The 26,037-nt window shown below is 44.9% G+C and overlaps 2 protein-coding genes across 5 annotated transcripts in view; one reads left to right on the top strand and one right to left on the bottom strand.

The window, feature by feature from the left end:
- Positions 1-14,622, top strand: part of Dmtf1 (cyclin D binding myb-like transcription factor 1) — a 45,004-nt gene extending 30,382 nt beyond the window's left edge. For 2 of the 4 annotated variants that reach the window (XM_005415012.2, XM_013510153.1), the window contains exons 9-18: positions 428-460; positions 1,315-1,424; positions 3,358-3,586; positions 4,747-4,898; positions 7,521-7,730; positions 10,000-10,085; positions 11,671-11,826; positions 12,167-12,532; positions 12,934-13,081; positions 13,297-14,622. In XM_005415012.2, the coding sequence (XP_005415069.1) occupies positions 428-460; positions 1,315-1,424; positions 3,358-3,586; positions 4,747-4,898; positions 7,521-7,730; positions 10,000-10,085; positions 11,671-11,826; positions 12,167-12,532; positions 12,934-13,081; positions 13,297-13,409 (1,603 nt within the window). In that variant the 3' untranslated portion in view covers positions 13,410-14,622. The remainder of the gene's footprint in view (positions 1-427; positions 461-1,314; positions 1,425-3,357; positions 3,587-4,746; positions 4,899-7,520; positions 7,731-9,999; positions 10,086-11,670; positions 11,827-12,166; positions 12,533-12,933; positions 13,082-13,296) is intronic. The other 2 variants (XM_013510155.1, XM_013510154.1) reach the window with 2 other exon arrangements.
- Positions 14,451-22,958, bottom strand: Tmem243 (transmembrane protein 243, mitochondrial). The gene is made up of 4 exons (XM_005415014.2): positions 22,794-22,958; positions 17,155-17,205; positions 16,151-16,255; positions 14,451-15,042 (listed from the first exon to the last, which is right to left on the bottom strand). The coding sequence occupies exons 1-4, from the start codon at positions 22,935-22,937 to the stop codon at positions 14,920-14,922; spliced, it is 423 nt and encodes a 140-aa protein (XP_005415071.1). The 5' UTR covers positions 22,938-22,958; the 3' UTR covers positions 14,451-14,919.
- Positions 22,959-26,037: the final 3,079 nt, after the last annotated feature.

The following is a 26,037-nucleotide window of genomic DNA, read 5'->3' as shown; positions in this document are numbered from 1 at the left end:
CAAGTTTGGAATAATTATAATTTTAAAGTGCCTGAACCTGACTTTGAAATAAAGAAAGAGTTAGGCAGCACAGGAACAAATAAATGTTGTTTTTTTTTTTTTTTTTTCCTGTACTGGGAATCGAACTCACAACCTCACGCTTGCCAGGCAGGCGCTGTGCCGCTAAGCTAAATTCCCAGCCCACAAATAAATGTTTTAAATGTAAGCATTCCTAATGGAAATTGTACAGTGCTTAATTTTACTGTAACTAAAAGTAGTTGCTATTTTTAAGAAAATAGAAGCATTTAATTTTTAGTGTTTCACTTAAAATGGGTTACTTTATGAGGGCTTATTAACATTTAGCTCCCTAATGAAATCGTGATTTTTATTAAGGCTTTTACCATTCCTTATTTGAACTGATTTTTAAAAAATTTCTCTGAATTTCTAGATATACACCTGAAGAAATTGAGAAGCTGAAGGAGTAAGTTTTAAATTTTGTTTTCATTTATTCTTACTGTTGTTTGCTTTTTGTCTTATGTTTTTAATGTTTTAACTTGAAAATTTGAAGAGGTTCTTGCTGGACAGGAGTATTTTAGTTCTGCCAATAAGCTTGATTATCAGATCCAGACCTGCACAGAGTGGCTGTGTCCTAACACACAACCGCTGCCTTCTGTTGCCCCCCGTGCTTCCTCTGGCCACTAATGGAGGTGTCAGAGATCAGGTGTTGATTTTGGTGGCCCCGGCAATGGAATCTGGGGCGTTTGTGTATCAAGATCAAAACCAGGGGTCCTAGTGTAAAGGGTAAAGTGCAGGTATCTCGCTTACTGTCGGGCTGTTCCTCCTTGCTGGGCTGCTCATCTCATGTCGCCTCAGGAAGCACAGTTTTGTTCCACCAAGGTGCGGTCATAAGGGACAGTTGAATGTGTGGTGTAGGTCGTGGAGGAAGATGGAGAGCGGCTCCTGGTAACACAAGGCTCTGGGGGCTTTCCAGGGCGTGAGGAAGAGCTGTTAGGAGTCTGCTCAAAGGGAAATGCGGGGCTCGCCTGGGAGATGGTGTCATAATCTGAGGAAAATTTGGTCTTTTTGAACACATATCCGAGTTACTTATTTCTTCTCTGACCCAGGAAAAGGGCAATTGCTGCCTGTTTTTTTTTCACCCACAGACAACTGTGGACCCCAATAAAAGGCCACACTTTCAAACTTTGGCTCTCAAAGTATTGCTGCCCACAACTTCCAAACCAGTCAAGTGGGAAGAAGAAGAATGAAGAATAAATGATGAAATTGAGAGGGAGAAAACAGTTGAACCAAATGCTGATTGGCAGACTCTTGTTCTAGGCTCCGGATAAAGCACGGCAATGACTGGGCAACAATAGGGGCGGCGCTCGGAAGAAGCGCGTCTTCCGTCAAAGACCGGTGCCGGCTGATGAAGGACACTTGCAATACAGGTACCGTGTGCGCCTTGGCGCTGTGCCGCCCGTCTCGGCCCTCAGAGGCTACTCGCCTCTGTCCTGGGGGTATGGAAGTCGTGCCTGCAGTTCAGACTTTGTCTCCCACTCTGCCTTTTTCATCGTCATAGATGAGTCCAACTAACGTCTGCTTTGTGTTTTTATGTGCGAAGACGTCGTTCACATAAGAGTTTCTTTGTTGTCAGAGGCTTTGGGTGTAGCATGTTTTGGTTTTGTAGCAACCACAACTGTCCCAGTTGAGAAAATAGTTTTGAGTTACATAAGTAGGAAATAATTTTAATTTAGGCTCATCTCACTGAACTTACATTAATGACAGTTTATCAGCTCCTGTCTATAGGAAACTTGAGTTGTAGGCAAGTCTAAACTAGGAAGAAGATACGTTCCAAAGGTTTGTGTGTTTTTGCTTATCTCAAACTTGAAGTATGTTTTTCCATCTTAAAAAATACATGATTATTGGTACAGTAAGTGCTCAGCTTATGAATGAGTTCCATTCTGGAAGACTTACTGGTAAGCCAACAGTGAGTCTTACACATACACCTGTGAAAGTTGGCAACTGAAATGCTAAGTGAGAGACAGTGTATTTCAGTCTCTAGGCCAGACTGCAGATATATCTTAATACATAAATGCACTGGTGATGGCATTCGCCAGCCTCTGTGACAGCAGCAGTTTCTTTAAATTCTCCCACTGTCACTTAGCTTTGCTGAGCCCCGCTTCACTCTGTAAAGTAGAGGTTAGAATAGATGCTGTCGTAGTTCCCTTTCACTGTGCTCTTCTCTGAAGGGGTCACAACCCGTGTTCACTCCCAAGACCAGCTGTTCTAGGGTGTGATTTTGTATCCCTGCCCTACTGAAGTGAAGTCAAGACTGCTTCCCCCTTACGTCCCCCAGCAGTACTGTCTCCACAAGGCCTGAGAGCACCAGTGTTCCAAGACTGTGTCCCTGTGTGGCTCACTTAGTCTGCAAACCAGCTGCACACTCAGGGCAAGGTTCCCAGAAGCAGTGTGCAGTTCTCTGCGTGCAGAGCTTGCAGCATAATTCGGAGGACCCCATCCTACTCCCTGATTTCGGCTGCTTTCCTTGGTGTTCTGGGACAAAGAGTTTTCTTGTTTCTTTCCAAAGAAACACCGCCTCAGGGTTGCTCCTTCCTTTCACAGCATGCTTGACAGGAGAGTAGAACTTGTCCTTGAATCTACCCAGTGTGCAGAACTGTGCCAGCATATAATGAACATTCAGTAAATACTTGTTCAGTGAAGCAAGAATGTAACCTTTTTAACATTTGGGGGTTTTAGCTATAATAACTAAATTTAAACTAGAAGGAAGTTTTTAAACAAATTTTTCTGCTTGGGCACAATTTTAAAAAAAAGACCAAGAGGAACAGGTTTAAAGGAAGGAGGAATAAAAACATCAGATGCTATTTGCTCAGTGACTAGAATTGGAATAGCGGGAAGGCAAGATATCTCACCTAATTTTGACTAAAAGGTGGGCATCTTTAGGCATCACCCCACTTGCCCTCCTCGCTCCTTCCTGTAGGGAAAGGTTCTGAATGCACTCTGGTTCTGCAAGGCAGGAAGACTCTGGGAATTGCCACATCCCGCAGCCATTAGTGAAGCTCTTGCAGCGTTGTGCACATGAAGCTCTCAGTGTGATTTGAGAGTTCATTGTTCTTTGTAATTACATTTATTGTGGTCTTTCTTGCCTTAAAAAGCCATGCAGCCTTTCTTTTGGGATTCACTGTTTCTTTTATACTGAGGCTTCACCAGACCAGTACAGCGCAGTTGGATTAGTAGAAGCACGTGGTCCCCGCACAGGGCCACTCACAAATAAGCTATTGGTTGTACTCTGCTCCCTAGAGGCTGAGTCAGATCTGTGGGAAGAGAAGGCCAGGAGGCATCTGGCTGCTCTCCTTCTTTCAGGGAAGTGGACGGAGGAGGAGGAGAAGAGACTTGCGGAGGTGGTTCACGAGCTGACAAGCACTGCGCCTGGCGACACTGTCACGCAGGGTGTGTCCTGGGCCGCGGTGGCAGAGCGGGTGGGCACCCGCTCAGAGAAGCAGTGTCGCTCCAAGTGGCTCAACTACCTGAACTGGAAGCAGAGTGGGGGCACAGAGTGGACCAAAGAAGATGAGATCAGTCTCATCCTCAGGTATGTGCCGTACCCTCTGGACTGCTCGCTCCTGTGTCTGGTTGACAGACTCTGGGTTTCCTGCACACATCATGTTTGAAAGCGCCCTTTCCACAGAGAACCACTGTGCAAGACCCTCAGTATTCACACTGAGCTCTTTCTGTTTTGTGTTTGTTCCTTTTTAGTGGATTTAGTGCCCGGGCAAAGTCCAGATTGAAGGCGTGGAGACTGAAGTCCTCTGTGTCCACAGACCAGGTATGGCACAGGCAGCGGCAGTGCAGCGTCCACTGCCACCACGTGCCTCACCTTGCCACGGGGCCGTGTCAGGGAGAGGGCTGTCAGTCTCCATGCCCTTCAATCCTCGGCTGCCACGCTGAGCTTGCCACGAGGGGCCACCGGCACAGTGGACCAGGTCAAACACGCCTGCTTTATACACATTCAGGAAGGGCGTTAAGAGAAATCCAAGATTTCTAAAAGTTGTTTTAACATGAAGACTTGGAAGCCAAAATGAGCAAAAAAAAACCATCCAGAAGATAAAGACACTGAAGTAAGAGACTTACTATTGTGTCCCTGCTGAAAACCAAAACCATCACAATTAAAGCTAGAAAATGAATGATTTAAAACCTCAAAGTTAGTTGTACTGTTACTGGTTGTGTTTTGGTTGGTGGTGTATTTTTATCTTTTGATCTTTTGATCTTTTTATCACTTTGTTTTGAATTTTGTTCTTAATAGAATTTTCTTTTTCCACTAGTCATCTTTATAAATAGTCCATTGCTAAACATTTCCATTTTACAAATAGAAAAGCTCAGATCTAAAGATAATTGACTTAGTAAAAGCCTCTGTAAGAAATGCTTTGGAACGCCGTACAACTTAGCTTTCCTTACACAGTGTGTCATCTAGCCTGCTCCCTTTCCTTCCCAGTGCTTCATCTGCTTCTGATTATTTACAGTTTGGCCCACCGGTTATACTTTTAAGCAAAGGCTGTGCTGATTGGATTGCTTAGCTGCTGGCTGTGAACACAGATCTGTGTTTGTGGAGCCCTTTCCCTGTGCCAGTGGACACGAGCAGCTGTGGGCTTCACCTGCCGTGCCGTCTATCACCAGTGCCGCCATCATTTAGGTAGAGGAGGGCTCTCATGGAGAGACTGTGTACCATCTAACGTGCTTGTTTTGAACCTGTAGGGTAGCAGAGCTTGATGTAGCTGATGAAAATGACATAAACTGGGATCTGTTAGCTGAGGGATGGAGCAGTGTCCGTTCACCACAGTGGCTCCGAAGTAAATGGTGGACCATCAAAAGGCAGATTGCGAACCATAAGGATGTTTCATTCCCTGGTAATGTATTACTTTAAGTCCTTCCCTTGATTACCATGTTTACACCTTAGGAGTTACAGTTCCCTGCCTCAAGAAATGTCAGAGCCAGTTTCCATGTAGCACTTTTGCCCTGTTTCTTGAGTAGTTGTCTTTTCTTCCTTAGAGAAGAGTTAATATGATTTTTAGTTCCCAAAGCCTGCAAGCTGAAAACAGATACATTCTCACACATTCTTGTTCTTCTACATAAAGTATGAAGATGTTTTATTTTTGTACTGAGATTTATTTCTCAAAATTCAAATTTAAATAAACTTTATGAGTTATATACTTCTAAATATCTTAACTGGGCTTGTTAGGGAAAATATGTGATAAAGTTCTTTTGTGGCATAAAGGCTTACAAATTTCTGATTTCATTTATTATGTCAATGTAGAGATCTGAAATTGAATCGGCTTGAAGTGAAACAGTGTACTTTGCATTCCATTGCCTGTTTCCCAGGCACTAAACTAAGTTGGGCAATCTGTTTAATCTAGGTTATTAAATTCATTCCCCTTAATATATAACTCCCGTTTTCATTTTTCCAAAGAGAAATTAAATGCTAATGAATTTTCACTTGATGAAAACATCAATTACCGAAGTTGAACCAAGAAGACATAAAAATTCTGAACAATCCAATAACTTGCAATGAAATTGCAGTAATAAAAAACTATGAACTAAGAAAAGCCTGGAACCAGATGGCCCCAAATTCACTGCTGAGCTTACAAGACCTTCAAGGAGATAACACTAATACTTTTCAGACTCTTTAATGTAATTGAAGGGGAAGAAGTACTCCCAAACTCATCCTTGAAAGCCTGTGTTACTCTGATCTCCAAACCAGATAGAGACCCAGCTGAAAAAGAAAATTGCAGGCCAGTCTTCTCAATGAACAGAGATAGAAAAGTCCTCAGTAATACCTTGGCAAGTAGAATCAAAAGAATTCATCCAAGTAGGTTGCAAGGATGGTTCAGCATATGCAAATCGATAGGTTTAATGAATCACAAAAACAGAAGCAAAGTCAAAAACTACATGATCATGTCAATAGATCAACAAAATCTTTTGACAAAATCCAACATCCATTCATGATAAAAGCTCTGAAGAAAACAGGAGTAGAAGGACCTGATAAAAGCCGTTTATGACAGACCGGGAGCTAACACATGGGGGAAGCTGAAAACATTCCCTCCAAAAATCAAGAAAAGCAAAAAAAAGAAAAAAAAAAATCAAGAAAAGGACAAGGATGCCCACTTATGTTCAACATGCATGCACATCAAGCTAGAGCAATCAAGAGAAAAAAATGAAAGGGATATGCGTAGGAAAGGAAGTCAGATTATTATAATTTTATTTGATCCTTTACATAGAAGACCCCCAAAAAAAGCTCGATGAAAAGACTTAATAGCAAATCTGTAGCATAACAGCATGCAAAGCCAACACACAAAAATCAGTAGTGTTCCTGTACACGAGTTACAACTCACCAAGAAGTAAATTAGGAAACCGGTTCCATCACAGTAGCATCAAGAAAAATTAAATACTTAGGAATAACCTAACTAAGGAAGTGAAAGCCCTTTACTACAAAAGCTACAGTACTCTAGAAAAAGAGATCAAAGAGAATATCAGAAAATAGATAGCTCTTGTTCCTGGAGAAGCAGAACTAATATTGTCAAAATGGCTGTACGTCAAAAACTGATCCACAGATTTAATGCAGTCCCAATTAAATAGCAATAATATTCCTCAGAAAACTAAGGAAAACAATCATAAAATTCATGTGGAACAGAAATCCAGAATGGTAGGAGACATCACAGGACCTCACTTCAAGTGATCCTACAAAGGTATGGTGACAAACACAGCATGGTATTGGCATAAAAACTGACTCGTGGGTCAGTGGAACAGAACAGAGGATGCAGAAACAACCCTGGACACATTGAGCCCCCTGATCTTTGACAGAGACCAAAAACATGCTGGACGAGAGAGCCTCTGTAGTAAACAGTGCTGGGAAGACTGACTGCACACGGAGCAGACTGAAGCTAAGTCTGTATCTTACCATGTATGAACCTAAAATCACGGTGGTTCAAAGATCTAAATATTAAAGCAGAAACACTGAACCTGCTGGAAGAAAAAAGGAGTTAAAACTTTTGAAGTCATAGGTGTAGGCAAGAATGTTCTGAGTAGAACTCCAAATGCACAAGAAATAACAGCAAGAATAACAAATGGGGTTATATCAAATTAAAAAGCTTCTGCAAAGTAAAGGAAACAACCAGTGAAGTGAAGCAACAACCTACAAAATAGGAAAAAAAAACTTGACAGTATGCTTCAGTGACTCAGTGCTGGAGGATCCCTTGAGCCCATGAGTTTGAGACCAGAGCCTGGGCAATATAGCAAGACCCCAGTTCTCCCAGAAAAGAATTTTAAAAATCTGTTGTGATGGACAATGTTTCCCAGCTTTCAGGTCAGGTTGTGGTTTTAATAATTTTACTGTTATTTCGATAAATTCTGACATCCAGTAAACAGTTACTATTCCCAGTACTTCCCCTCCTTACCCCACCCTCCACCTCCCTGTTGCTTCGACGGTGGTGTCAGAGAGTCAGTGTTCTTTTTGTCTCCCCATCTCCCTGCAGTCTTAATAAAAGGTCTGAAACAGTTACATGAGAACCAAAAAAACAACCCATTGCTGCTGGAGAATAAGTCAGGACCTGGAGTTGCCAACAGTAATTCCAGTTCCAGTGTTCAGCATGTTCAGATCCGAGTGGCCCGCTTGGAAGAGAACACAGCCGTACCCCCCAACCCCATGGCCGCGTTGCAGATCCCAGTCCAGATCACCCACGTCTGTAAGTGTGGGGCTTGGGTGATGGCTCTGATGCCTGTCGGTCTGCTAGAGCCGAGTGGAGAAGAAAGCCCATCCAAGGCCTTTTAGAAAGTTTAACTCGTATTTGCAAAGAACAAACATGTGGTAGGTAGGACTTACAACCCTGGCACTGTAACCATTCTGAAACAGTTTTCCCAATTTTATAATTAAGGATGGAGTAAAAACTAATCCTTCAAATAGAAATTAAGATTAATGATTAATTGAAAATTGCCTGAAAATGTCAGTTGAGCTGAGAAACAACTCATAGGGTAGCACAGTGTTTAATAAATTTCACCAGAAGACACACAGATTGGGGGTGGATCTGCGGTAGGCAGTCAGTCCCTGACTTACAAACATTCAAGTTGCAAACTTTGACGGGTATATTACTATATAAGATTCATTTTAGCGGCTTATGGACAGTTCTCCCAGAACAGAACTTGTTTATGAGTTGGGACTTACTGTTTATAAAAGTAGGTTTTCAAGCAGGGTTGAACAAGATTTTCTTCAGGGAGCAAGGAGCCAGTTTCCTACAGAAGAATGTTTCTATATCGGGGATTTCTGTTGTCCTCAGCCTCTGACAATTTTGCTTTTAATAAGATTATAGGAACCCAGCAGTAACTAAGGGAGGCGAATACATTTTCAGTTCTAAGCCAAGTTGACCTTTTCCTCATCACTCTTAGATGGCAGTGACAGAAAGGGAATGAGAGCAACATTCTGAGAACCAGCATCCTTTAGCTTGCAGTCAGTCACATTTTGGGAGAGGGTCTACATAGTGCTCTTTGCCGTGAAAAGGTCACTGACCACAAGTACACCAGTCACTGTTATCCTCAGCCAGGCAGTTTCTGACATTCTGAGCAAGACCAGTCTTTGCAGAACTGTCCTTCATATTGCAGGATGCTTTCGGGGTCCCTTGACCTCGCCCACAAAACATCCGTGGCGCTTCCAGGGATAATAACACACACACTTCCATTATCACCCTATGTCAGGATATACAGCAACTGTGGAGGTCTAGGGTGGAGCTGAGTGGCAGATAGCACCCAAAAAATGAATCAGTAGAAAAATGACCTTAGAGACATTTACACTCATGATAGTTCTTAAAAAGTCCTAATTTGAATTTATTTGCTTTTCCATTTTCCAGTATAATAAAGCATGAAGAATTTGCTTTGGCCCTTCTCGGTTTTTGTTTTTTTTTCCCTAAATAGTCAAGAATTATAAAGCAACTGAAAGTCCAGATAACCCTAACTGATTGTGTATGGAGACCTTTTAGTTTCCCTAGGGTTGATAGTATGACAGTATCTGTTAGGAAGGCAGCCAGCCTAAGTAATACCTTAATACTCATTCATACCATCATTTTTAAATGGATAAATGTGTGAAATAAATTATTTCTCCCGGCAAAATACGTGAATACAGTAAGAATTCTGTAATCCACTCATTTCTTTTTTTAGGTTAGGGGCAGGGCTGCATGAACTTTGACTTGTGACAGAGGTCACGTGTTCTCGTTGTTTCCAGCCCTGCATTAACCGTGGGCAGACAATGGTCAGTCTGAGCCTTGCTGGACACCTCTGGAGGGTGCTACTGTCTGTTCAGTCCCTATTATATGGGCTTTTGAAGTTGTAGCATCTAACACCGCTTTTAAAGCACCATTGATCCCAAAGCAGCTATGTGGGGGAGGCAGGACAGTTGTAGTCTGAACCTGAGTTGGCCAAGGTTTCCATTTTCAGGAAGCAGTGTCACAAGGGGAAGGACCTGGCCTTGGGTCACACACCACTGCTCCAGACGTCTGTTGTTTACTGCAGTGTCAAGAAAAATGTTTTTCCAGTTTCCTTTCTCTTTCCCAGTTAGCTTTGGTGTGCTCCTCTTAACAATTAAAAATGTTTCGTATGCATACTACAGGTTGGTAAACCTTTTCTGTAAAGGTCCAGTGGCATCTTAGACTTCATAAGCTTTGTGGTGTCTGTCACAAGTCTTCAAGTCGAGTGTGAAAGCAGTCACAGGAAAAACATGAATGGGTCTGGTTATGTCCCAGTAAAACTGTCAGGGGGTAGAACTGGCCAGCTGTGGCTGATTCTGTGTGCTCTTGTCTATGATCTACATGCTGTCCGTCCCAGATAAATCTGCTAGACTTCTTTTAGGAAATTTCAGTGACTTCAGGCTTGCATGCAGATTATGCCATGTGAAATTGCCTTCCCAGCAGCTCAGTACACTGGAGAAGCTCCACCAACCTTTTATTACTGTCCTTATTCTTACTGCAGCTTCAACAGAAGCCCCTGCTGCTCCTGTTGACTCGGAAACACTAACCCTAAACAGCGGAACACTACAGGCATTTGAGATTCTTCCAGTGAGTAATACTTGCTATAGATTCTGACCATTTTTATGCATAAGATCAGTTGGTATAATTTTTAAATTTTTATCATATGAACAGGTGAAATTAAAAATTTCAGGCCAGACATAAATCAGACTTCCACTTTTATTACTTGAATTGTTCTTCATGTATAAAAACAGGGCTGACAGCATGCGTGAATGGGTTTGTGCTGAGCCCGAGCTCGCACCATCAGAGGAGGTTTGTAAAGCGTCTGTCATGCGCCGTTCAGTAGTACTGACTCAGGAACACTTCCAGCACGGGGACACAGAGCTATACTCTCAGCCTGAAGGGGTTAGCCACTTCGGGAAAGTCTTGTAATTTCTAAACAACCTGTCCACAGAAAAACTCCTAGGAAAAGCTGGATGTGGACATGGGTCTTTGGAGGTTCCACTGGGGTCACAGTGATGGGGTGGTCCTTACTGAGCCATAGGAGCACAGGGCACACAGCCAGCACTGTGCCGGAGCCGCCTTGACACACAGGACGTTGGTGTGTTGGGCAGGTCTGACTTAAATGGGCTTATCTCCATGCAACTTACCATAGTCAAGGAGCACTTGGGTGCATTTCGCATTTACTTGAATAGGGGAGGATAGTAGCACCTCAGCTACAAAAAACCTGAAACTTGAACATATTTAAAGGTATTAAGTAAAGCATGTAATTTTCATAATGCATATAAAGTTTCTGCAGAAATGCCATATTGTATGTGGTTAATTGTGCATGTAGCCTTCAGGAAAATGAGGAAAACAGCTTTCATTTCCATGGAAAGGCCAGAGAAATTGAGTCCTGACTGAGTGATAAGCACTCTCGAAATCACTAATTCTGCAACCCTTTCCATGGGAGGTGATTATTATCCCCATAGAACAAGGAAATCTGAGTTCAGGGATTCAGTGTATAGGAGATTTCAAAGGTGACAGAAGCCCCATCTAAAGTGCAGGTATTTTCTCTCAGTTGCTGGGGTGAGCCCAACTTTAATTCAATAGAAGCTTGTAGTATGGAAAGTTCATTAGGGAATAATTTTGTCATGCTTTAGAACCTCAGAAGATAAGTACAAGTTAATAGCTTTTCAGATAAACATCATCTTCCTTCAAGAGAACATTGCTAATTGCTATTTTGATAAATTTTCCCCTAATACAAAAAATATTTCTTGAAATTATACTATAAAAAAATGTGTTCAAGTAAGTAAACACTGCTGTTGTACCTCTTCCAAATCATAAAGCTTGCTTTGTTTATACTAGATGGCCAGTCCTGCCGTGCTGTGGGCAGGATTAAAGAATGGTGCTTGGCCATGCTGGTTGATGCACATGTGTGGGCATCCCAAACATACAGCCAGCTGAGACCAGGCAGTGAAAGACAGCAAAGGGCAGGACAGGTGCCTCCTGGAGAGAGGTGTGAGACAGAGGAGTACTGAGTAGTTCATCCTTCATTACTTGTTTATACCTTTAGGACTGGGGCTGGAGAGTCCACTTGTGGCCACTAAGTTGAAGTGGGTCCATGTTCAGAGGCAGAGGTGGCTCTAGTTGTCTGTTACTTGTGTTGAAGTATCTCTCTGTCCTTTCCCTGTAGTCTTTCCATCTGCAGCCCACTGGCACACCTGGCACCTACCTGCTTCAGACAAGCTCAAGCCAAGGGCTTCCCCTGACTCTGGCTGCCAGCCCCACGGTAACCCTGACAGCCGCTGCTCCTGCTTCTCCCGAACAGATCATTGTTCATGCTTTATCCGTATGTTGCACAATTTTTCTTGATTTTTGAGTATCAGTTACAGGCTAGGGTTAGTTGAACAAGATACAAGCACCATTGTCACAGTTGCACCACCTTCCTCCCTTCACTGGGGTGTATGTCTAATCCCCTCTATCTTTTTCTGTGAGAGGGATGTACACAGAGGTGGGAATTTAACGGAGAGAGGGCCCCGTCTCCAGAGCCATTATGCTTCAAGTGATGAAAACATTGCGGCTCCTGGGAGGGACTGGGATCTCCCCTGCAGATATTGTCTGTTGGGTAACTTCAGCTCTAGCAGTACTTCCTGCTTTTGCCACTGACAGTTTCCTTTGATGCTTTATAGCCAGAACATCTGTTGAACACAAGTGACAATGTCACAGTGCAGTGCCACACTCCCAGAGTCATCATCCAGACTGTTGCTACAGAAGACCTCACTTCATTATCCCAGGCGGAGCTCACAGTAGACAGCGACATGCAGTCGTCTGATTTTCCTGATGCACTGGAAGCAGACACTTTCCCAGATGAGATTCATCAGCCTAAAATGACTCTAGCACCATCATATAATGACGCTCATGTGTCCAAATTCAATGACCAAAACAGCACAGAACTGATGAACAGTGTTATGGTCAGAACAGAAGAAGAGATCTCTGACTCCGACCTTAAGCAAGAAGGGTCCCCCTCTGACTTGACCAGTGCTTATGTTACTGAGGTAAGTTGTGCCTAGCAGAGTGCTCTGGAAGGGTCTTAGACATACTCCGTGCAGTTCTTCCTTTCTGTGGGTCCCCAGTGCAAAGTCCCATCTTTGCTGCACCAGTGTCAATGACCCAGCATGGTGTTGCTGGTGGAAGTGGGTAGCCAGGGATTTCTTGTGGCTTTCAGGGAAGCATGAGACTACTGTTGCAGCACACCACCTCATGTGACCTCTTCCCTCCCCAGCAGCAGCGTGGCAGGTGCTCCTTGGAACCCCTCCCGAGTGTGGGGAGTCAGATGGTTCTTAGGCTTCAGCGTGGGGCCCTCATGTTCACAGCATTGCTTCCTCTGCATACAGGTGACCTATACCTGGATTTGTTCTTTCAAGTTGTTTTTCTTCTTTCTTTAAATATTACTTAGGATTTAGAGTCTCCCACCATAGTAGAACAAGTTGATCAAACAACAATTGATGATGAAACAATACTTATCGTTCCTTCACCACATGGCTTTATCCAGGCATCTGATGTTATAGATGCTGAATCTGTCTTGCCCTTGACAACACTAACAGGTACCGTACTACAACTTGTATGATGTGACTGATAAATCTGGTGGGAGAATCAGGCAGTTTTTTAATTTAGTTGTTTAGTCTTTTCCTGGTCCAGCAATAGACTTCTCAGTTAAATCTTACTCTTCAGTAGACTATTTAAATTCTTGGAGTGGATTAGAGAAAACGTATGTATGCAAACGCACACTGAAAACTAACCTGAAACTCAACTTTTCCAGATCCCATACTGCAACACCATCAGGAAGAGTCAAACATCATTGGATCATCCTTGGGCAGTCCGGTTTCTGAAGACTCAAAGGATGAGGATGAGGACTTGGTGAACTGCCACTAGGTAATTCTTAGACACAGGTAGTTCAGCGAAGAAGCCACACTGTGCATTACAGTGTCTCCAAAGAAGCAGGAGCAACCCCCAGGAGGCTTCCTCTACTGTTCCTCTGGCTTCTGAACAGCTGTCGTGCTTAGCCGTGCACGTTGTTGCTGCTACGACTTTTACCTCTTCTGCGTGTCCATCTGAGGTTCAGTTTACGACCTGTGTGGCCGCGTGGAGTGTGGATCCCATGTTTTGTGTTACTTGCAGGAGGGAATCTCATTCACTCCAGGCTCCTGACAAGTTTTCCATGTCACCAAAGCTAACTGCCTATCTCCACAGATCAGATGCGGCACTCTCCATCTCAAGCAGGCCCGGGTACATTTCAGGGACATCGTATCAGCACGGCCTAGAGTTTATCCATGACCTTCAGAAAGATTAAGCAGGATTAGTTTGAGACCTGACCAGTATACAGTGAGACCTGGGAGGAGACTGTGTGGCAGTTACTTCTGGTTCACCCACTGCTGACAGTGGAAGCTAACGTGGCAGGGCAAGAGGAACGCATTACAAAGTCCTGGGAACTCCCTACAGGTCTTAGGGCTTCCAGAGGGAATGTGGGTCAGGGGAGTAACAAAACCTACCAGCAGCTGAGTGTCTTCACCCCTTGCAGAAACCACTGTCGTTAGTTTACAGACTTAGCACTTTCAAGTAAAGTTAAGCTGTGCTTACTTGGGCAGCACATACTCCGAAGGAACACTGAACCAGATGGAGAAAGCGGGGGACGTTGGCAGTCCCTGATACTACAACCCTTTATGACACGTTTGCCGTTTAAGTGACCTAGAACACAGCTAAAGAGGGGTTGAGAGGTTCCCCCTCACTGCGTGCATCAGCTGCCTGGGGTACAATATAACTTCTCCCTCTCAGGCAGTTTTAAAAAACAAAATTTGCTTCTGTAACAAAAGGAAAGAAATCAAGAGTCATTCCTATACTAGAGAAAGGTTAAGCCAATACTAGCTTCTTAGGGCTTAAATGAATATGACCCCTATAGAAAAGTCACAAAAAAACTTGTATAAATTATTTTATTTATTATTGTAATTAGATCTTCACAATCAAAGTTGTCTTTTCACCATCTGTGTTTTGTTAACGTGAAATTGTAGTGACAAGCAAGAGTTGGTTGCCTAGGGAACAATTATTGTATATTCAGTTTAACAGAAATAAAGGAATATTTGTCTTAAAATGCAAGATTGTGAGCCTTTACCATGCAGTCGTAAAAAATTTTAATTTCAAAAGTGAAAATTACTTGTGCTGTTTGAACTGTAAGGTTGGAATGTTTAAGTGCACATCAGCTCCTTAAAGAAAAAGCGAAGAGATCTGTGATGCATCTCCCTCACAAGAGAGAGTTGAGATTTATAGTTCACATGAAGTCACGTGTCAGCATTCTGTAGGAGACTGGTCCATGCACCTGGCCCAGCAGTCTCTCCTGCCCTCACAGGTAGTTCTCAAGAGCCCTGGTCAGGGTCTCTTCTTGACAGCCTCACCTTCCCAGGTCGTGGAAGTATAGGTTTGCACATATACACAGCATGATGATTGAAAATAAGATATAGTAAATTAAACTTCTAAATTTCGGTTCTAAGTCTCCTTGTCGATACCAGTAGATCTGAAAGAAGAATCAAATTAAATTTTAAGTAATAGCCATCGGGCCAGCTGTTAAAACTTAAAACACAACTAATTGTTTTTGCATTAATTTTATCAGTATTTCTGCAGATGAGTCTTACTATTCTTCCTGCCTTCATTCAGTATAATTCAAGTAGTACTACCTGAGTCCACATCCCAAGGTCATACTTACTCGTAGTACCTCAGTTTACTTTCCTCCACGTTCTAACCAATTGTTTGGCAAGCTATCCAGGAATACGTCTCTCAGTGTACTTGGGTAAATTCTACTTACAAGGGAGAAGGAGGTTTACATCCTTTTCATCAGTTCAGACTTTGGCAGTATACAACAGAGCTTGCAAAATACTGTACATACTCAGATTTGAGCAGCTTGGTGTGGGTCACACAGGCTTGGGGCAGGGAGGGCAGGAAGGCTTCCAGAGTGGTGTGGGCTGGTTGTTCTCAGGGTATGGGAGTGTAACACAACTAGTTCAATTTTAACTTGAATGAAATGAATTACTACTGTGAACTAAGCCCTATGTGATTCAAAACCATTGCTTTTAAGGGTTTAAGATTTTGATTCTGCATTTGGAAACTTTAAAACAACCAACTACTGAATGACTGAACAATGAAAAGCCTCCACCATCTTTCTTTTTAGTTTGCTAAAATGTAGCACTCTTGTGACCACAGTACAACGGCCACTTTAAGTTTCCCAGCAAATTTTGGAAAATTACCTCCACTCAGGGAGGTAAGCACATAGATTAAAATATACAGAACCAGAGTGCTATCTTTTCCCTGAAGAGCTCTAGTCGAACCCTGTGTATTCACGTAGTCCTTGAGTGAATATGATAAGTAAAGTATACCACATTTTTGGCCCCTTAAAGTATTTTCACCCTTCCGCTTTTTAGCTATCGAAAAAACCAAAATTCTCCTTTAAAGTTGAAAAGAAGGCAACTCAAGTAGTACTTCTGAAAAACAATGTGGAACTAATTAAGAACTGTGTTGGGGAAGGGAGGGTACAAGCCCCTTGATGTAGACTCGGGCTGGGGCTCTTCTGTCCAGGGCACTGCCACTGAGGGCCTCGAGTGCGCTGTCGGAATCCCAGTAGTACTCACAAGTATGCAGGCTGTAGCACTGCTCAGAGAGATGCAGACCGCAAAAAATATATTCAGTGGTTTGGGAGGTAGGCGAGGGAAAACAAAAGCACTGATCAGCGTTACCTGTATGGAGAGAAGAGATGTCAGGACTTCAGGGGAAACCGAAGATGTGTCAGCCTGCGTCTAGGCAAGGCAATACTATAAAATGCTGCGTACTATAAAGTCATATCCACCCTAGGTTTGCTTTCTATAGCATAGTATTTGAAAATACGTTTATTTCTTTAATACTTCCTTCTTTTCAAGCTTTTCCCCCACAAATGAAAGGAGACAAAATGTTAGAGGTCACATAAAAATCATTCCTAGAATTGATAACTGTACAGAAAGAGGGCTAACCATCCTATTTTGAATACTTGTACCAAAAACAAATGTATTCAAAGTTGGCTTTACTTATTAAGTTTATGAAAAAAACACTGAAAGATAGGTTTAAAATACCCATCTGTTTCTGTCATAGTTACAGCATTATGCCCATTCTTTTTATTGAGAAGTAAAGGAGAAAAAACACTAAAACTTATTCTCTGAAGAAATAGTAATTAAATTGTCATTATCAGACTATGGAAAATATAGCTGTGTTTATACTGTGATAAGACTCAACCATATTATACAGGATGAAAAATTACTATGTACTGATCAGATCTTTTAAAACTTGACTAAAGGGTAAATGTAAAGTATTAACAGAAATGGGACATTATAGTGGGTGATAGCAGAAGGGATAGATAGTAATCACTAACATTTTTATAACTCTACTAGAGCAGGTGAATATGGCAAACTTAATTGTCTAACTTACACTATTTCATATACTCAACTGGGAAATTAAAGTAAAAATCAAAATAGCTGCTTCGGTTGCCAGATGCAGTTTTATAAAATAAAAACATTTTGACTTACTGAGGACTAACTGCCCTATAATGAAGCTTTCAAAACTGTAGCTAAGAGCTTAGGTGAAGTACAAAATCCAAACTACTTACTAGAATCAATAAGCATGTGAAGCTGCCAACAACCAAATTGATGATTCGGTCCTGAAAGAGAAAAGTGTGTGAAGCACATGACTGGGACTTCTGGCACCTTCAGGGTATGCAGTGCTGGGCACTGGGTGCTAGAGATACAGAGACCAAGCCCTGCTGCCCTCCTGAGCCTGTACACCGCAGACAGTACAGTGGAGTCAGAAACGACAGGGCACCCTGAGAAAACTGGGCCAATGAGGGAAAGTTTCTTGGAGGGACAGGTGATTTACACTAGGGTGATGAAGACTGGGACTGCCAGGCCAGAACTTCGGTAGAAACCATCAGACACTGGACTGGACGATAAAGAGAACTGTGATGAGTTTGGGCGTACATTAGGGATACAGTGTCCTTGTCTAATCTAAAAACATACCACTATGGAAAGGGATCACAGCTGGGCATGGTGCACACCAGTCATCCAGCACTCATGAGAGGCTGAGGTGGGCAACCTGGGCTACAAGAAAAAAAAAAGACCACAGTGCCAAGGGTGCAATCCCAAAGACCATGTAGTCCAGTGATTATTTTTTTTCCAATTTATTTAATAGCAGAAGCCTTCAACTGAAATGATTTAATGGAAAAGCCTGTTCTTACACCTACCTACTTTTCTCATTTTGATCCCCTACCCCAAGCAACTTCATAGAACTAGTCTGAAAAGCTTCTGATCTCATCCTAATTTTACAGGTTAAGGCAAATTCAGGCCCAGTATGGTTAATCATTTGCCAAAAGCCATACAGCAAGTTAGAAGGAACTCTAAAACCAGGGATTCCTGAGGTTAATAATAGATTAATAAAAGCTAGTTACAAAATTACAAAATAAGGTTTTTTAAAGACTTCATTAGGAAACACTAAGTTACAGCCACTGAGAATACCAGTCTTATTTAAAAGAACTCAGAACTGAGTCCAGTGAACCAATTGTCTTTACAGATTGTCGTGGTAACACCTTTGTTAGCAAAGAACCCCATATGGAATATGAATAGCCAGTAAACAAAATTTCAGGGGTGGGAGAGGCATGGGGCAAGGGAACTGTCATTTCCAAACTGTTTGCTTTTCAAATAAGAATCCAAAGACTGAGTCCCAGAGGCAAAGCTGAATGGTACAGAAAGGGTATAGAAAAGCCAACTGTGTGCCAGACATAGCCAAGAAAAACCAACTCTACAGATCAAGGCCCCTGAAATTCAAAGGTCATGGGACAAAGCAAACAAATCTGAACTATACCCACATTCCATTTAGAAGACTCAGAACAGATCTTACCATCACTATAACACAAGTGTGAAATTAGGACTGTTTGGGCTGGGGATTTAGCTCAGCGGCAAAAGCGCCTGCCTGGCAAGCGCAAGGTCGTGAGTTCGGTTCCCGGTACCGGAGAAAAACCAAAAAAAAAAAAAAAAAGAAATTAGGACTGTTTGAAAAGTAACAATCCATAAATTTACATATAAGACAAATGTGGATAAATAGGAATATGAGAAAATATGCACAAAGACAGTATCAATAGGACTTCCCATTGCTTCTGCCTTGTGAGAAAGGCTCAACTGTACTCCTCTGGTATATTCTGAGATGCAAGAATTCCTGCTCTCTGAGCTCCAAGGATTTGCACAAGTTTACAAGGGTCTGCATACCTCACAGTAGCTCTCCCACCAGTACAGGGCAGTGAGAGGTTTAGGTGTGAAGAAGCCAAGCACATGGCTCGCTAACTTCCCAACATGGCTGGCCGTCCAGCAGGATCAAAACAAGTGGAAAAGACAGTAGTGAAACAATAGCACCTATCCCCAAGCTTCCACATTCTCTTCTCAAACTTCTTGAGATGAAATAGTAATGACTCTTACAGTTGGCAAAATAGGCTCAGGGAAACTGAGAATTTGGCCAAGTTCTCATAAACCAGTAAGTGATGGAAATGAGTCAGTGTCAGCCCTGCTTTCCCCAACAGAGAAAATCCCACTTGTACTCCTTGCTAGAAGAGCAATGTAGAAGCTACTGCTTGCTGGTCTAGTTGAAGATGACAGCTCAAAATGACTATTTTAGAGCCTATTATGGATAAGGATTTACATACACATGGGTGGTTTTTTGTAAATAACTGAATGGCCACAGAAGCATAATCCTTCTGATAAAAATGTATAAACTTTAAACTTGCTGCCAGCCTTTTAGAACAAGTTATTCTAATGTAGTGGGTCCCTCTGGGGCCCCCAAGGTGAGATGAATAGTCCACATACAGCAGATGTGTTTCTCAGGACAGTATTTTCTTGTTATAAACCAAGAACTTGGCTTCAGGTCAACCACTGTGGACATAACTGTGAATCCATATCAAAGGGCAGTTAACTTTGGAAGAGTGAAGGTCAAAAAAAGAAGGAAAAGAATGGTGGTTCATGAAGAGGAACCCCACAAAGACCCACAGAAAAACCTCTAAGTGTTGCTGTTGCCAAAGGAAATGGGGCAAGCGGAAACAGTCAGCACTCAGAGAACTGAGAGGAAGAATGGGTGGCGCGATCTGCCCAGGCCCAAAGAATCTTCGTCTTCGGCTGAAGTGAGGAAGGAGAAGAGGTCACATAAGCCAACAGTTTGTCCTTGAGGTGGTAGAAAGTTACCCGTGAAGCAACGAAACAAATACACCATCTCCATTTACTGCTGGGTAACTAAGCTCAATGAAAACCCACTGATTTGGCACCGCCATCCAGCTAGGGAATGGCTAAAGCCTCCTATCCAGCACTCCTTGCAGAACGCAAGCCAGGTGAGCAGTTTGAAAGGTCGAAGAATCCTTAAACTAATACATACGGACTTTGAAATTATAATCAGGAGACTAATGTTATCTCATTATGTCACTGGCCATTTATGCAACCAGAAACTGATTCTTTAACCCAAATGGGTTTATCAAATAAGACTGGCCTAAATGATACCCACTACTTCCCCATTCTAACCATTTACAGTTCCGAATCACCAGCTTCAGTCTGTACTTGGGCTAGGGAAGAATTCCTCTTCTAGTGCCCACAAAACAGGGAAACCCCAATCCTGCCCTATCAGCCATTGGCCAGTATCTTCACGTAAGATCGAGAACTCCAAACTCAAGCTCAGGCAGCAGTGACTGTGGACAGGAAATGTGCAGTAGCAACCCAAATATCCAAAGCCAGCATCTATCCTGAGCTCTTCAGAACATTCCAGTTCTACAGAATTTAGAATGCTGACAAATTATTGTGACCATGATAGCTTGCAAAATGGACCTGAAGGGCTTGTGCAAAACATAATAAAACCCTAGTCCACTTAAACAACAATAAAAAGACAAAGGTAAAATTTCCAAAGTGTTAGAGAATGTACAAAAAATTTACAAGGAGCCCAGCATGCTGGTGCACACCTGCAGTCTCAGCTAGTCCTGAGGCTAAGGCAAGAGGATGACAAGTTCAGGGACAATCTTGGCAATATGGACCCCATCTCAAAATAAAAAATGAGTGAACAAAAAGGGATGCAGAGATAGCTCAGCACTCCCTAAGTTCAGTGCCACGTACATACACACACACACACACACACACTCCCTAAAAGAACGTCCCTATTTAAACTGAATTTAGTACAGCAGTCCTCCTGGTCTGGTTTTGTTTCGGTGGTTTCACTTAGCTGTGATCAACAGTGGCCCAAAATATTAAATGGGAAATGCCTCAAAAAGCAATTCTTCAGCTTTAAATTGCACACTATTCTAAGTAGCATGATGGAATCTCATGCTATCCAGCTGTGTCCTACCCAGTACACAGGTCATTCCTTTGTCTCCTGTACCCATGCTTAACATACTATCAGTTTGTCACTTGGTAGCCATGCTGGTTGTCGGACTGGTTGTTGTGGTTCTGCACTATCCGTGTCCAAGTAACTCTTTAACAGTCTCCCCAAAGCTAACAGTGGTGATGCAGGCAATTCAGATGTGCCAAAAAAAAAAAAGCCAGAAGGTGATTTAAGTAAAATGGTGAAAGTTCTTAAGACGGTTGTATACTGAGGCTGCTAAATCTATAGTAAGAACGAGTCTATCTGTGAATTTGTGGCAAAGGAGAATAGAAATTTGGGCTAGTATCACTGCTGCACCTGAAATGGCAAGTTACAGCAACACTGTGTGGTAAGTGCCCTGCAGGACTCCAGACCTCTCCTGTTCCAAGGGGGATACTGGTCTAAGATTCCCAACAGCCAAGTGGGCTATGAAATAGTGTTTTAAGTCTTCAGTAATAAAAATAATCATGCTGGATCATTAGATGAGGCAACTTTCGCCTGGCTCTAAAAAGAATGTGTTGCATGCGTTCATATAAATAGAAAATGTAGTCATGTCTTACGCTGGACCATAAGAGAAGCTGAAGATGTCAGGTCATAATTCCCAAAAGTGTGCAGAGGGCTAATGCCATCCTTCAGAGCTCAATGTGAACATCACCTCCACCAGAAATCCTTCCTGGACACAGTCCAGGCACCTACTCTCAAGGTGAGCTACTCCTGTGTCAAGCTCCAAGAGGTCACTTCACCCAGGCTTGGCACCTGCTACGCCAGCTTGTGTCTGCCACGAGGACCAGCAATCGGAAGACAGGCTTGTTTTCCTTCCCTATGCTGGGCACCCTGCTGCACTCCAAGGCTCTTAGTTACAGGAGAGAATCATGAGGCAGAAACGCCAATTTTCCTTAGAGTGTCAGCTCCCACAGGCCAGGCCGTGGCCTGTCACAATTGCATGTAGTGGGGCTGGGGATTTAGCTCAGCGGCAAAAGCGCCTGCCTGGCAAGCACAAGGTCGTGAGTTCGGTTCCCAGTACCGGAGAAAAACCAAAAAAAAAAACAACAACAACAACAAAAAAAAAACAACAATTGCATGTAGTCCTGCTGCTGCAGGACAAGCAGCAACAGTACAGCCAAAGCCACCACCCTGTCCTGCAACCCATGGGTCCTGCTCTGGCCAGGTAGAGACCCAGCACCTCCAGCTGCCTCTTAGATGAAGCTACTGCTTCTGAGGAGATGCCAACAATGGGCCATGGGAAGCTCTGGAGCCTGGGTCTTCTTTGCCTGAGCACAAGACTGTCACTAGGGCAGCAGCAACCAGTGACTTCCAGGCACCACATCTCAGTTCCAGCAGAGGGATTCGTCCTTCAACACTCCCCTGAGGAACACAGCAAAGTGGTGCTCCTGCAGACAATCCACAAACATGGCCCCTTCCACAACAAGGAAGGCCATCTATAGCTGCACAAGTCTTCATCAGCAGTGTTACAGGTGACTCTGGGGACCACATCCCTCCCCAAGTGTGCTCAGTCCTACCCATTCAGCCGCCAGACGCACTCTGCCCTGCGCCCCTGCAGCCCATGCCAAGGACGCGATCACTGACCACTCAGCCTCCCCTGTGCCTGGGCTCTCGAAGCAGGCCATCTCCAAACTTGGCCCCTGGGCCCCTGGGGACTGATCCCAGGTGCCCCGGACGAGGAGGACTGGGAGAGCAGGGCCTTCCCCACCCCCAGTCAGCTGAGACAGCTACTTCTGTCATATGCTCTACGGTGGGTATGTGTGCCCTGGCAGTCTTGGGCCAACCTCCTCCCCCTCTCCCAGTCACCTATATGCCAAGTGCTTCTTCCTCCAACCTTTTACGTTTCCTCACTGCCCCCCCGAGCCTCACCTGCACCATGACCATTGCAGTCTGTGAGCCCTGAAGCTCTGGCTTGAAGCCACCAGCAATCTCTGGCCACAGGCTCAACAGGGTCCTGAATGTGTCAAAAGAGCTGGGCCTTTTCTTCTGTAGGCAATGGAGAGACAATGCCATCACTGATGTGGCTCCACTCTAGGAAGCTCCCGTGAGGCATGGTGACAAGGCAATCAAAATGAGGCCAAGTTGGAAACAAGAGCACAGCGAAAAGCCACTGACAGCTGCCCAAGCAGAACCACCCTGCTCCACACTGCGCTCGCGGCATAGGCTGGCCCAGTGCGTATTCGGTACTTTACCTCCATCTCCTGAAGTAGCTATTTTCCCTCCCAAAGAAGACAGAAATGGGAACGCGAAAGCTCCAAGGGCACACCTTCCTACCACGTCCCCCTGGCTGAGGGATTCAGACCCCCAGGCACACCCTACAATTCTGCCTCCGAGTTTTGCATTTCTCAAACTTAAGGATTATGATATGACAAACCACAGGCTGAGTTTCAAAAGGGCCTGCTTTTGTTCCTGCCTGCCGCAGAGCGGCTCCATGTCCTACAAGCCAGGCTTGGCCTGGTGAGGACAGAGACTTCTCTCCAAGGATACCTACCCCAGGGAGGAGATGTGAACTGTGGGCAGAAGCCAGGCCCTGCTCATGGGGTTAACTTGGTTCCTTTCTTTGTGCTGTCCCCAGAGGCAACAGGGCAATAGCCACAGCATGGAAAGCAAGGAGGTCCTCGCCCCGCTGGCGGACACAGGGCACAGTGAACTCTGCCATGGGAATGACAGTTTCAAGGCTCCCGAGAGTACACTGGGAATGGCGCTGGAGCAGAGGATGACGCAAGGACCCTGGGACACAGCCCACCCGTCTAGCCCCTCCACTGCGAGCGTCCTGTCTCCGCCTAGAGAGAGCTGACAGAGCCATCTGTCCCGCCCTCACAGGCACCTACTCTGAGCATGCACGTCCCTCCCCCGGGCTGTCCTGAGGCACACAGGTACTGGAAACACATCACATGTGGACATCAGAGCACAGTGACGACGGAGAAGGAGCCCGAGCGTCAGTGCCCAAGGAGGGGACCAACACCAGTGAGCTGCGGAGACCGCTGCAAGCAGAGCCCTGGCCTGGCCGCCCACACACCTCTTCCCCCGGGAGGTGGTCAGGAAGTTTTCTTCTCTCTCCTCTCTGCATGCGTGTGCTTGTGTGTGTGTCACTAAGGACTGAACCCAGGGCCTTCGCACTGAGCTACATCCCCACCTTTATATTTTTTATTTCAATACAGGGTCTTGCCAAGTCGCCTGAGTGGAACTCAGCCTCCCAAAGTGTTGGCATCACAGGTGTGCACCACCACACCTGGCTTCACTGAATGTTTAAGCCTTAGTTTCCCTGTGCAGTGATCTGACACGTGGGGTCAGGGTGGAGGCAGGGAGGAGATAAAGGACATGTAAAGCACCTACAACAGGGTCGGGTTTGACAGACTGAAAATGGTAGCTAACATGGTGCTGGTATTCTTGCCATCACATGGATGGAGATGAGATCCACACAGCTGAGAGGGCAGCTGAGCAGAGCCCACATCTGGCCCCAAGTCTGCCACAACAACGATGTAAAAGGCTCCCACCCTCCCCAGGGACACGCAGGCTTGTCACCCACATACCCCTATGGCAGCTCAGAAAACATGGTTCCAGTTAGGGTTCGACACACGTGTTCAGAGGTGGGGACTTTGTTAGGGGGTTCTGGTGAGGTTTTTGGGGGGTGATCCCACGGGTTGACCCCAGAGTCTTGTGTGTGCGAGGCGAGCAAGCTGCCACCGAGCTACGTCCCAGCCCAAGGAGGGGCTGTGGGAAGGTGACTGGATCATGGGTCAATGGATTCACCCACGATGAGGTCATAGCTGGATACGCGGCTGACAAGGCCCAGGACAGGAAGGCAGCCACTGGCGGTGAGCCCTTGAAGGGTGTGTTTCTCTGGCCGCCATCTGCTCTCTGCCTCGGCCACCCTGGAGGGGAACAGATTTCCTCGCCATGATGGTCCTGCCCTGACCAACCAACCACACGCTGAGCTCTGACACCAGGAGCCAAAGTAACCCTTCTCTCTTCGACGATGCTGTGTATGTTGGTATTTTGTCCAGTGCTGGCTCTATCTAGACTTGGGCTGCAGACTGACCATAAGGAGTATGGCTCAACCCAGCAGCCCAGCCAAGGCCCACAGACCGGTAAAAATCAAGTCTTTTAGACCCTCTACTCCTGAGGGCCAGGCCTCCTTGTGGTCTTCAGACCACACAGTCTCACCTACACTCAGCACTGCCCTCCTGGCTACACACAGCTCACAGGAAGGACAGGCAAGGATGGCTTTCACTGCATGAGCGCTCACTTCAGACACCGCTTCCTGTTTTGACAGCCAGGGCACCCAGGTGGCTTCAGAAGGTCCAGAGAATGTAGGCTACCTTTTGGGGATGCTACCTTAAGCTTGATATACATAAAAATCACAAGCCACAGGACGAGGACACTGCTTCCACTCACAGAGCACCCCTCCACTGGGCCACATGAGCCTGGACGGAGCGAGGACAGCTGGGCCTGCAGAGGGGAAGCGTGGACAGAGGCTGGCTTGAGGGCAGGGAGGCTCTGAGTGGAGGACCTGCCTAAGCAGGGTCAGCCCGCACCCTCTGCTGCCACAGCCACACTGCGGAGCCATCCACACAGCCAGGGCCTGCCGGCCACATGGACCCAGGCCTCATGCAGAGGAGGAAGGAGAAAAAGTCCTGGAACCTGCCTCACCTGCCTTACTTCTCCAGCGTAAGACGCTAGACAAGGCTGGCCAGCTGTGGTAGAGGAGAGACCATGCCTGCCTGCCTGCCTGCCCGGGCCATGTGCCTCCTCTGAGGAGATCAGTGTGCTCAGCGGGCCACCTGCTCTGGGGGTGCAGGGAGCCTCAGGGACCCGGCAGGTGCAGGGACCTAACCACAGCTGTTTCTTAACTGAGCAGTAAAAAAAAGTTTCCACTGCCTGAGACTACTGGTCATGAAAAGACGTGTTTTTCCTGTTGCTGTTTGCTAGCTTATTTCTGGGGCAGGGATGCTGGAAGCACGTTTTGCCCCGGGAGCCATAGCTCAGCTCCAAGTCCTGCCTGCTGGCCCACCCATGTTCTTGCCTTCTCTGTGTTGTCTACTGGAAAATTCTGGGGTCATGCTGCCTGGCAAAGTCATTCACACACATTACATCCCAAAAGGAGGAGTGG

This window comes from Chinchilla lanigera, unplaced genomic scaffold (assembly GCF_000276665.1).
Source record: "Chinchilla lanigera isolate Chin_1 unplaced genomic scaffold, ChiLan1.0 scaffold00220, whole genome shotgun sequence".
NCBI lineage: Eukaryota > Metazoa > Chordata > Mammalia > Rodentia > Chinchillidae > Chinchilla > Chinchilla lanigera.
The sequence above is the reverse complement of the archived record's forward strand: the minus strand, read 5'-3'. Positions and strand labels throughout refer to the sequence as shown.

What these genes read in the sequence shown, in the direction of transcription:
- Tmem243 (XM_005415014.2), bottom strand. Translation starts at nt 22,937, where the DNA reads ATGGCATTGTCTCTCCATTGCCTACAGAAGAAAAGGCCCAGCTCTTTT. An exon ending in CTGCAATGGTCATGGTGCAG is followed by an intron (nt 17,206 to 22,793) that starts GTGAGGCTCGGG and finishes TTTCTCTTTCAG; the next exon opens with GACCGAATCATCAATTTGGT. An exon ending in TCACATGCTTATTGATTCTA is followed by an intron (nt 16,256 to 17,154) that starts GTAAGTAGTTTG and finishes CTCTCCATACAG; the next exon opens with GTAACGCTGATCAGTGCTTT.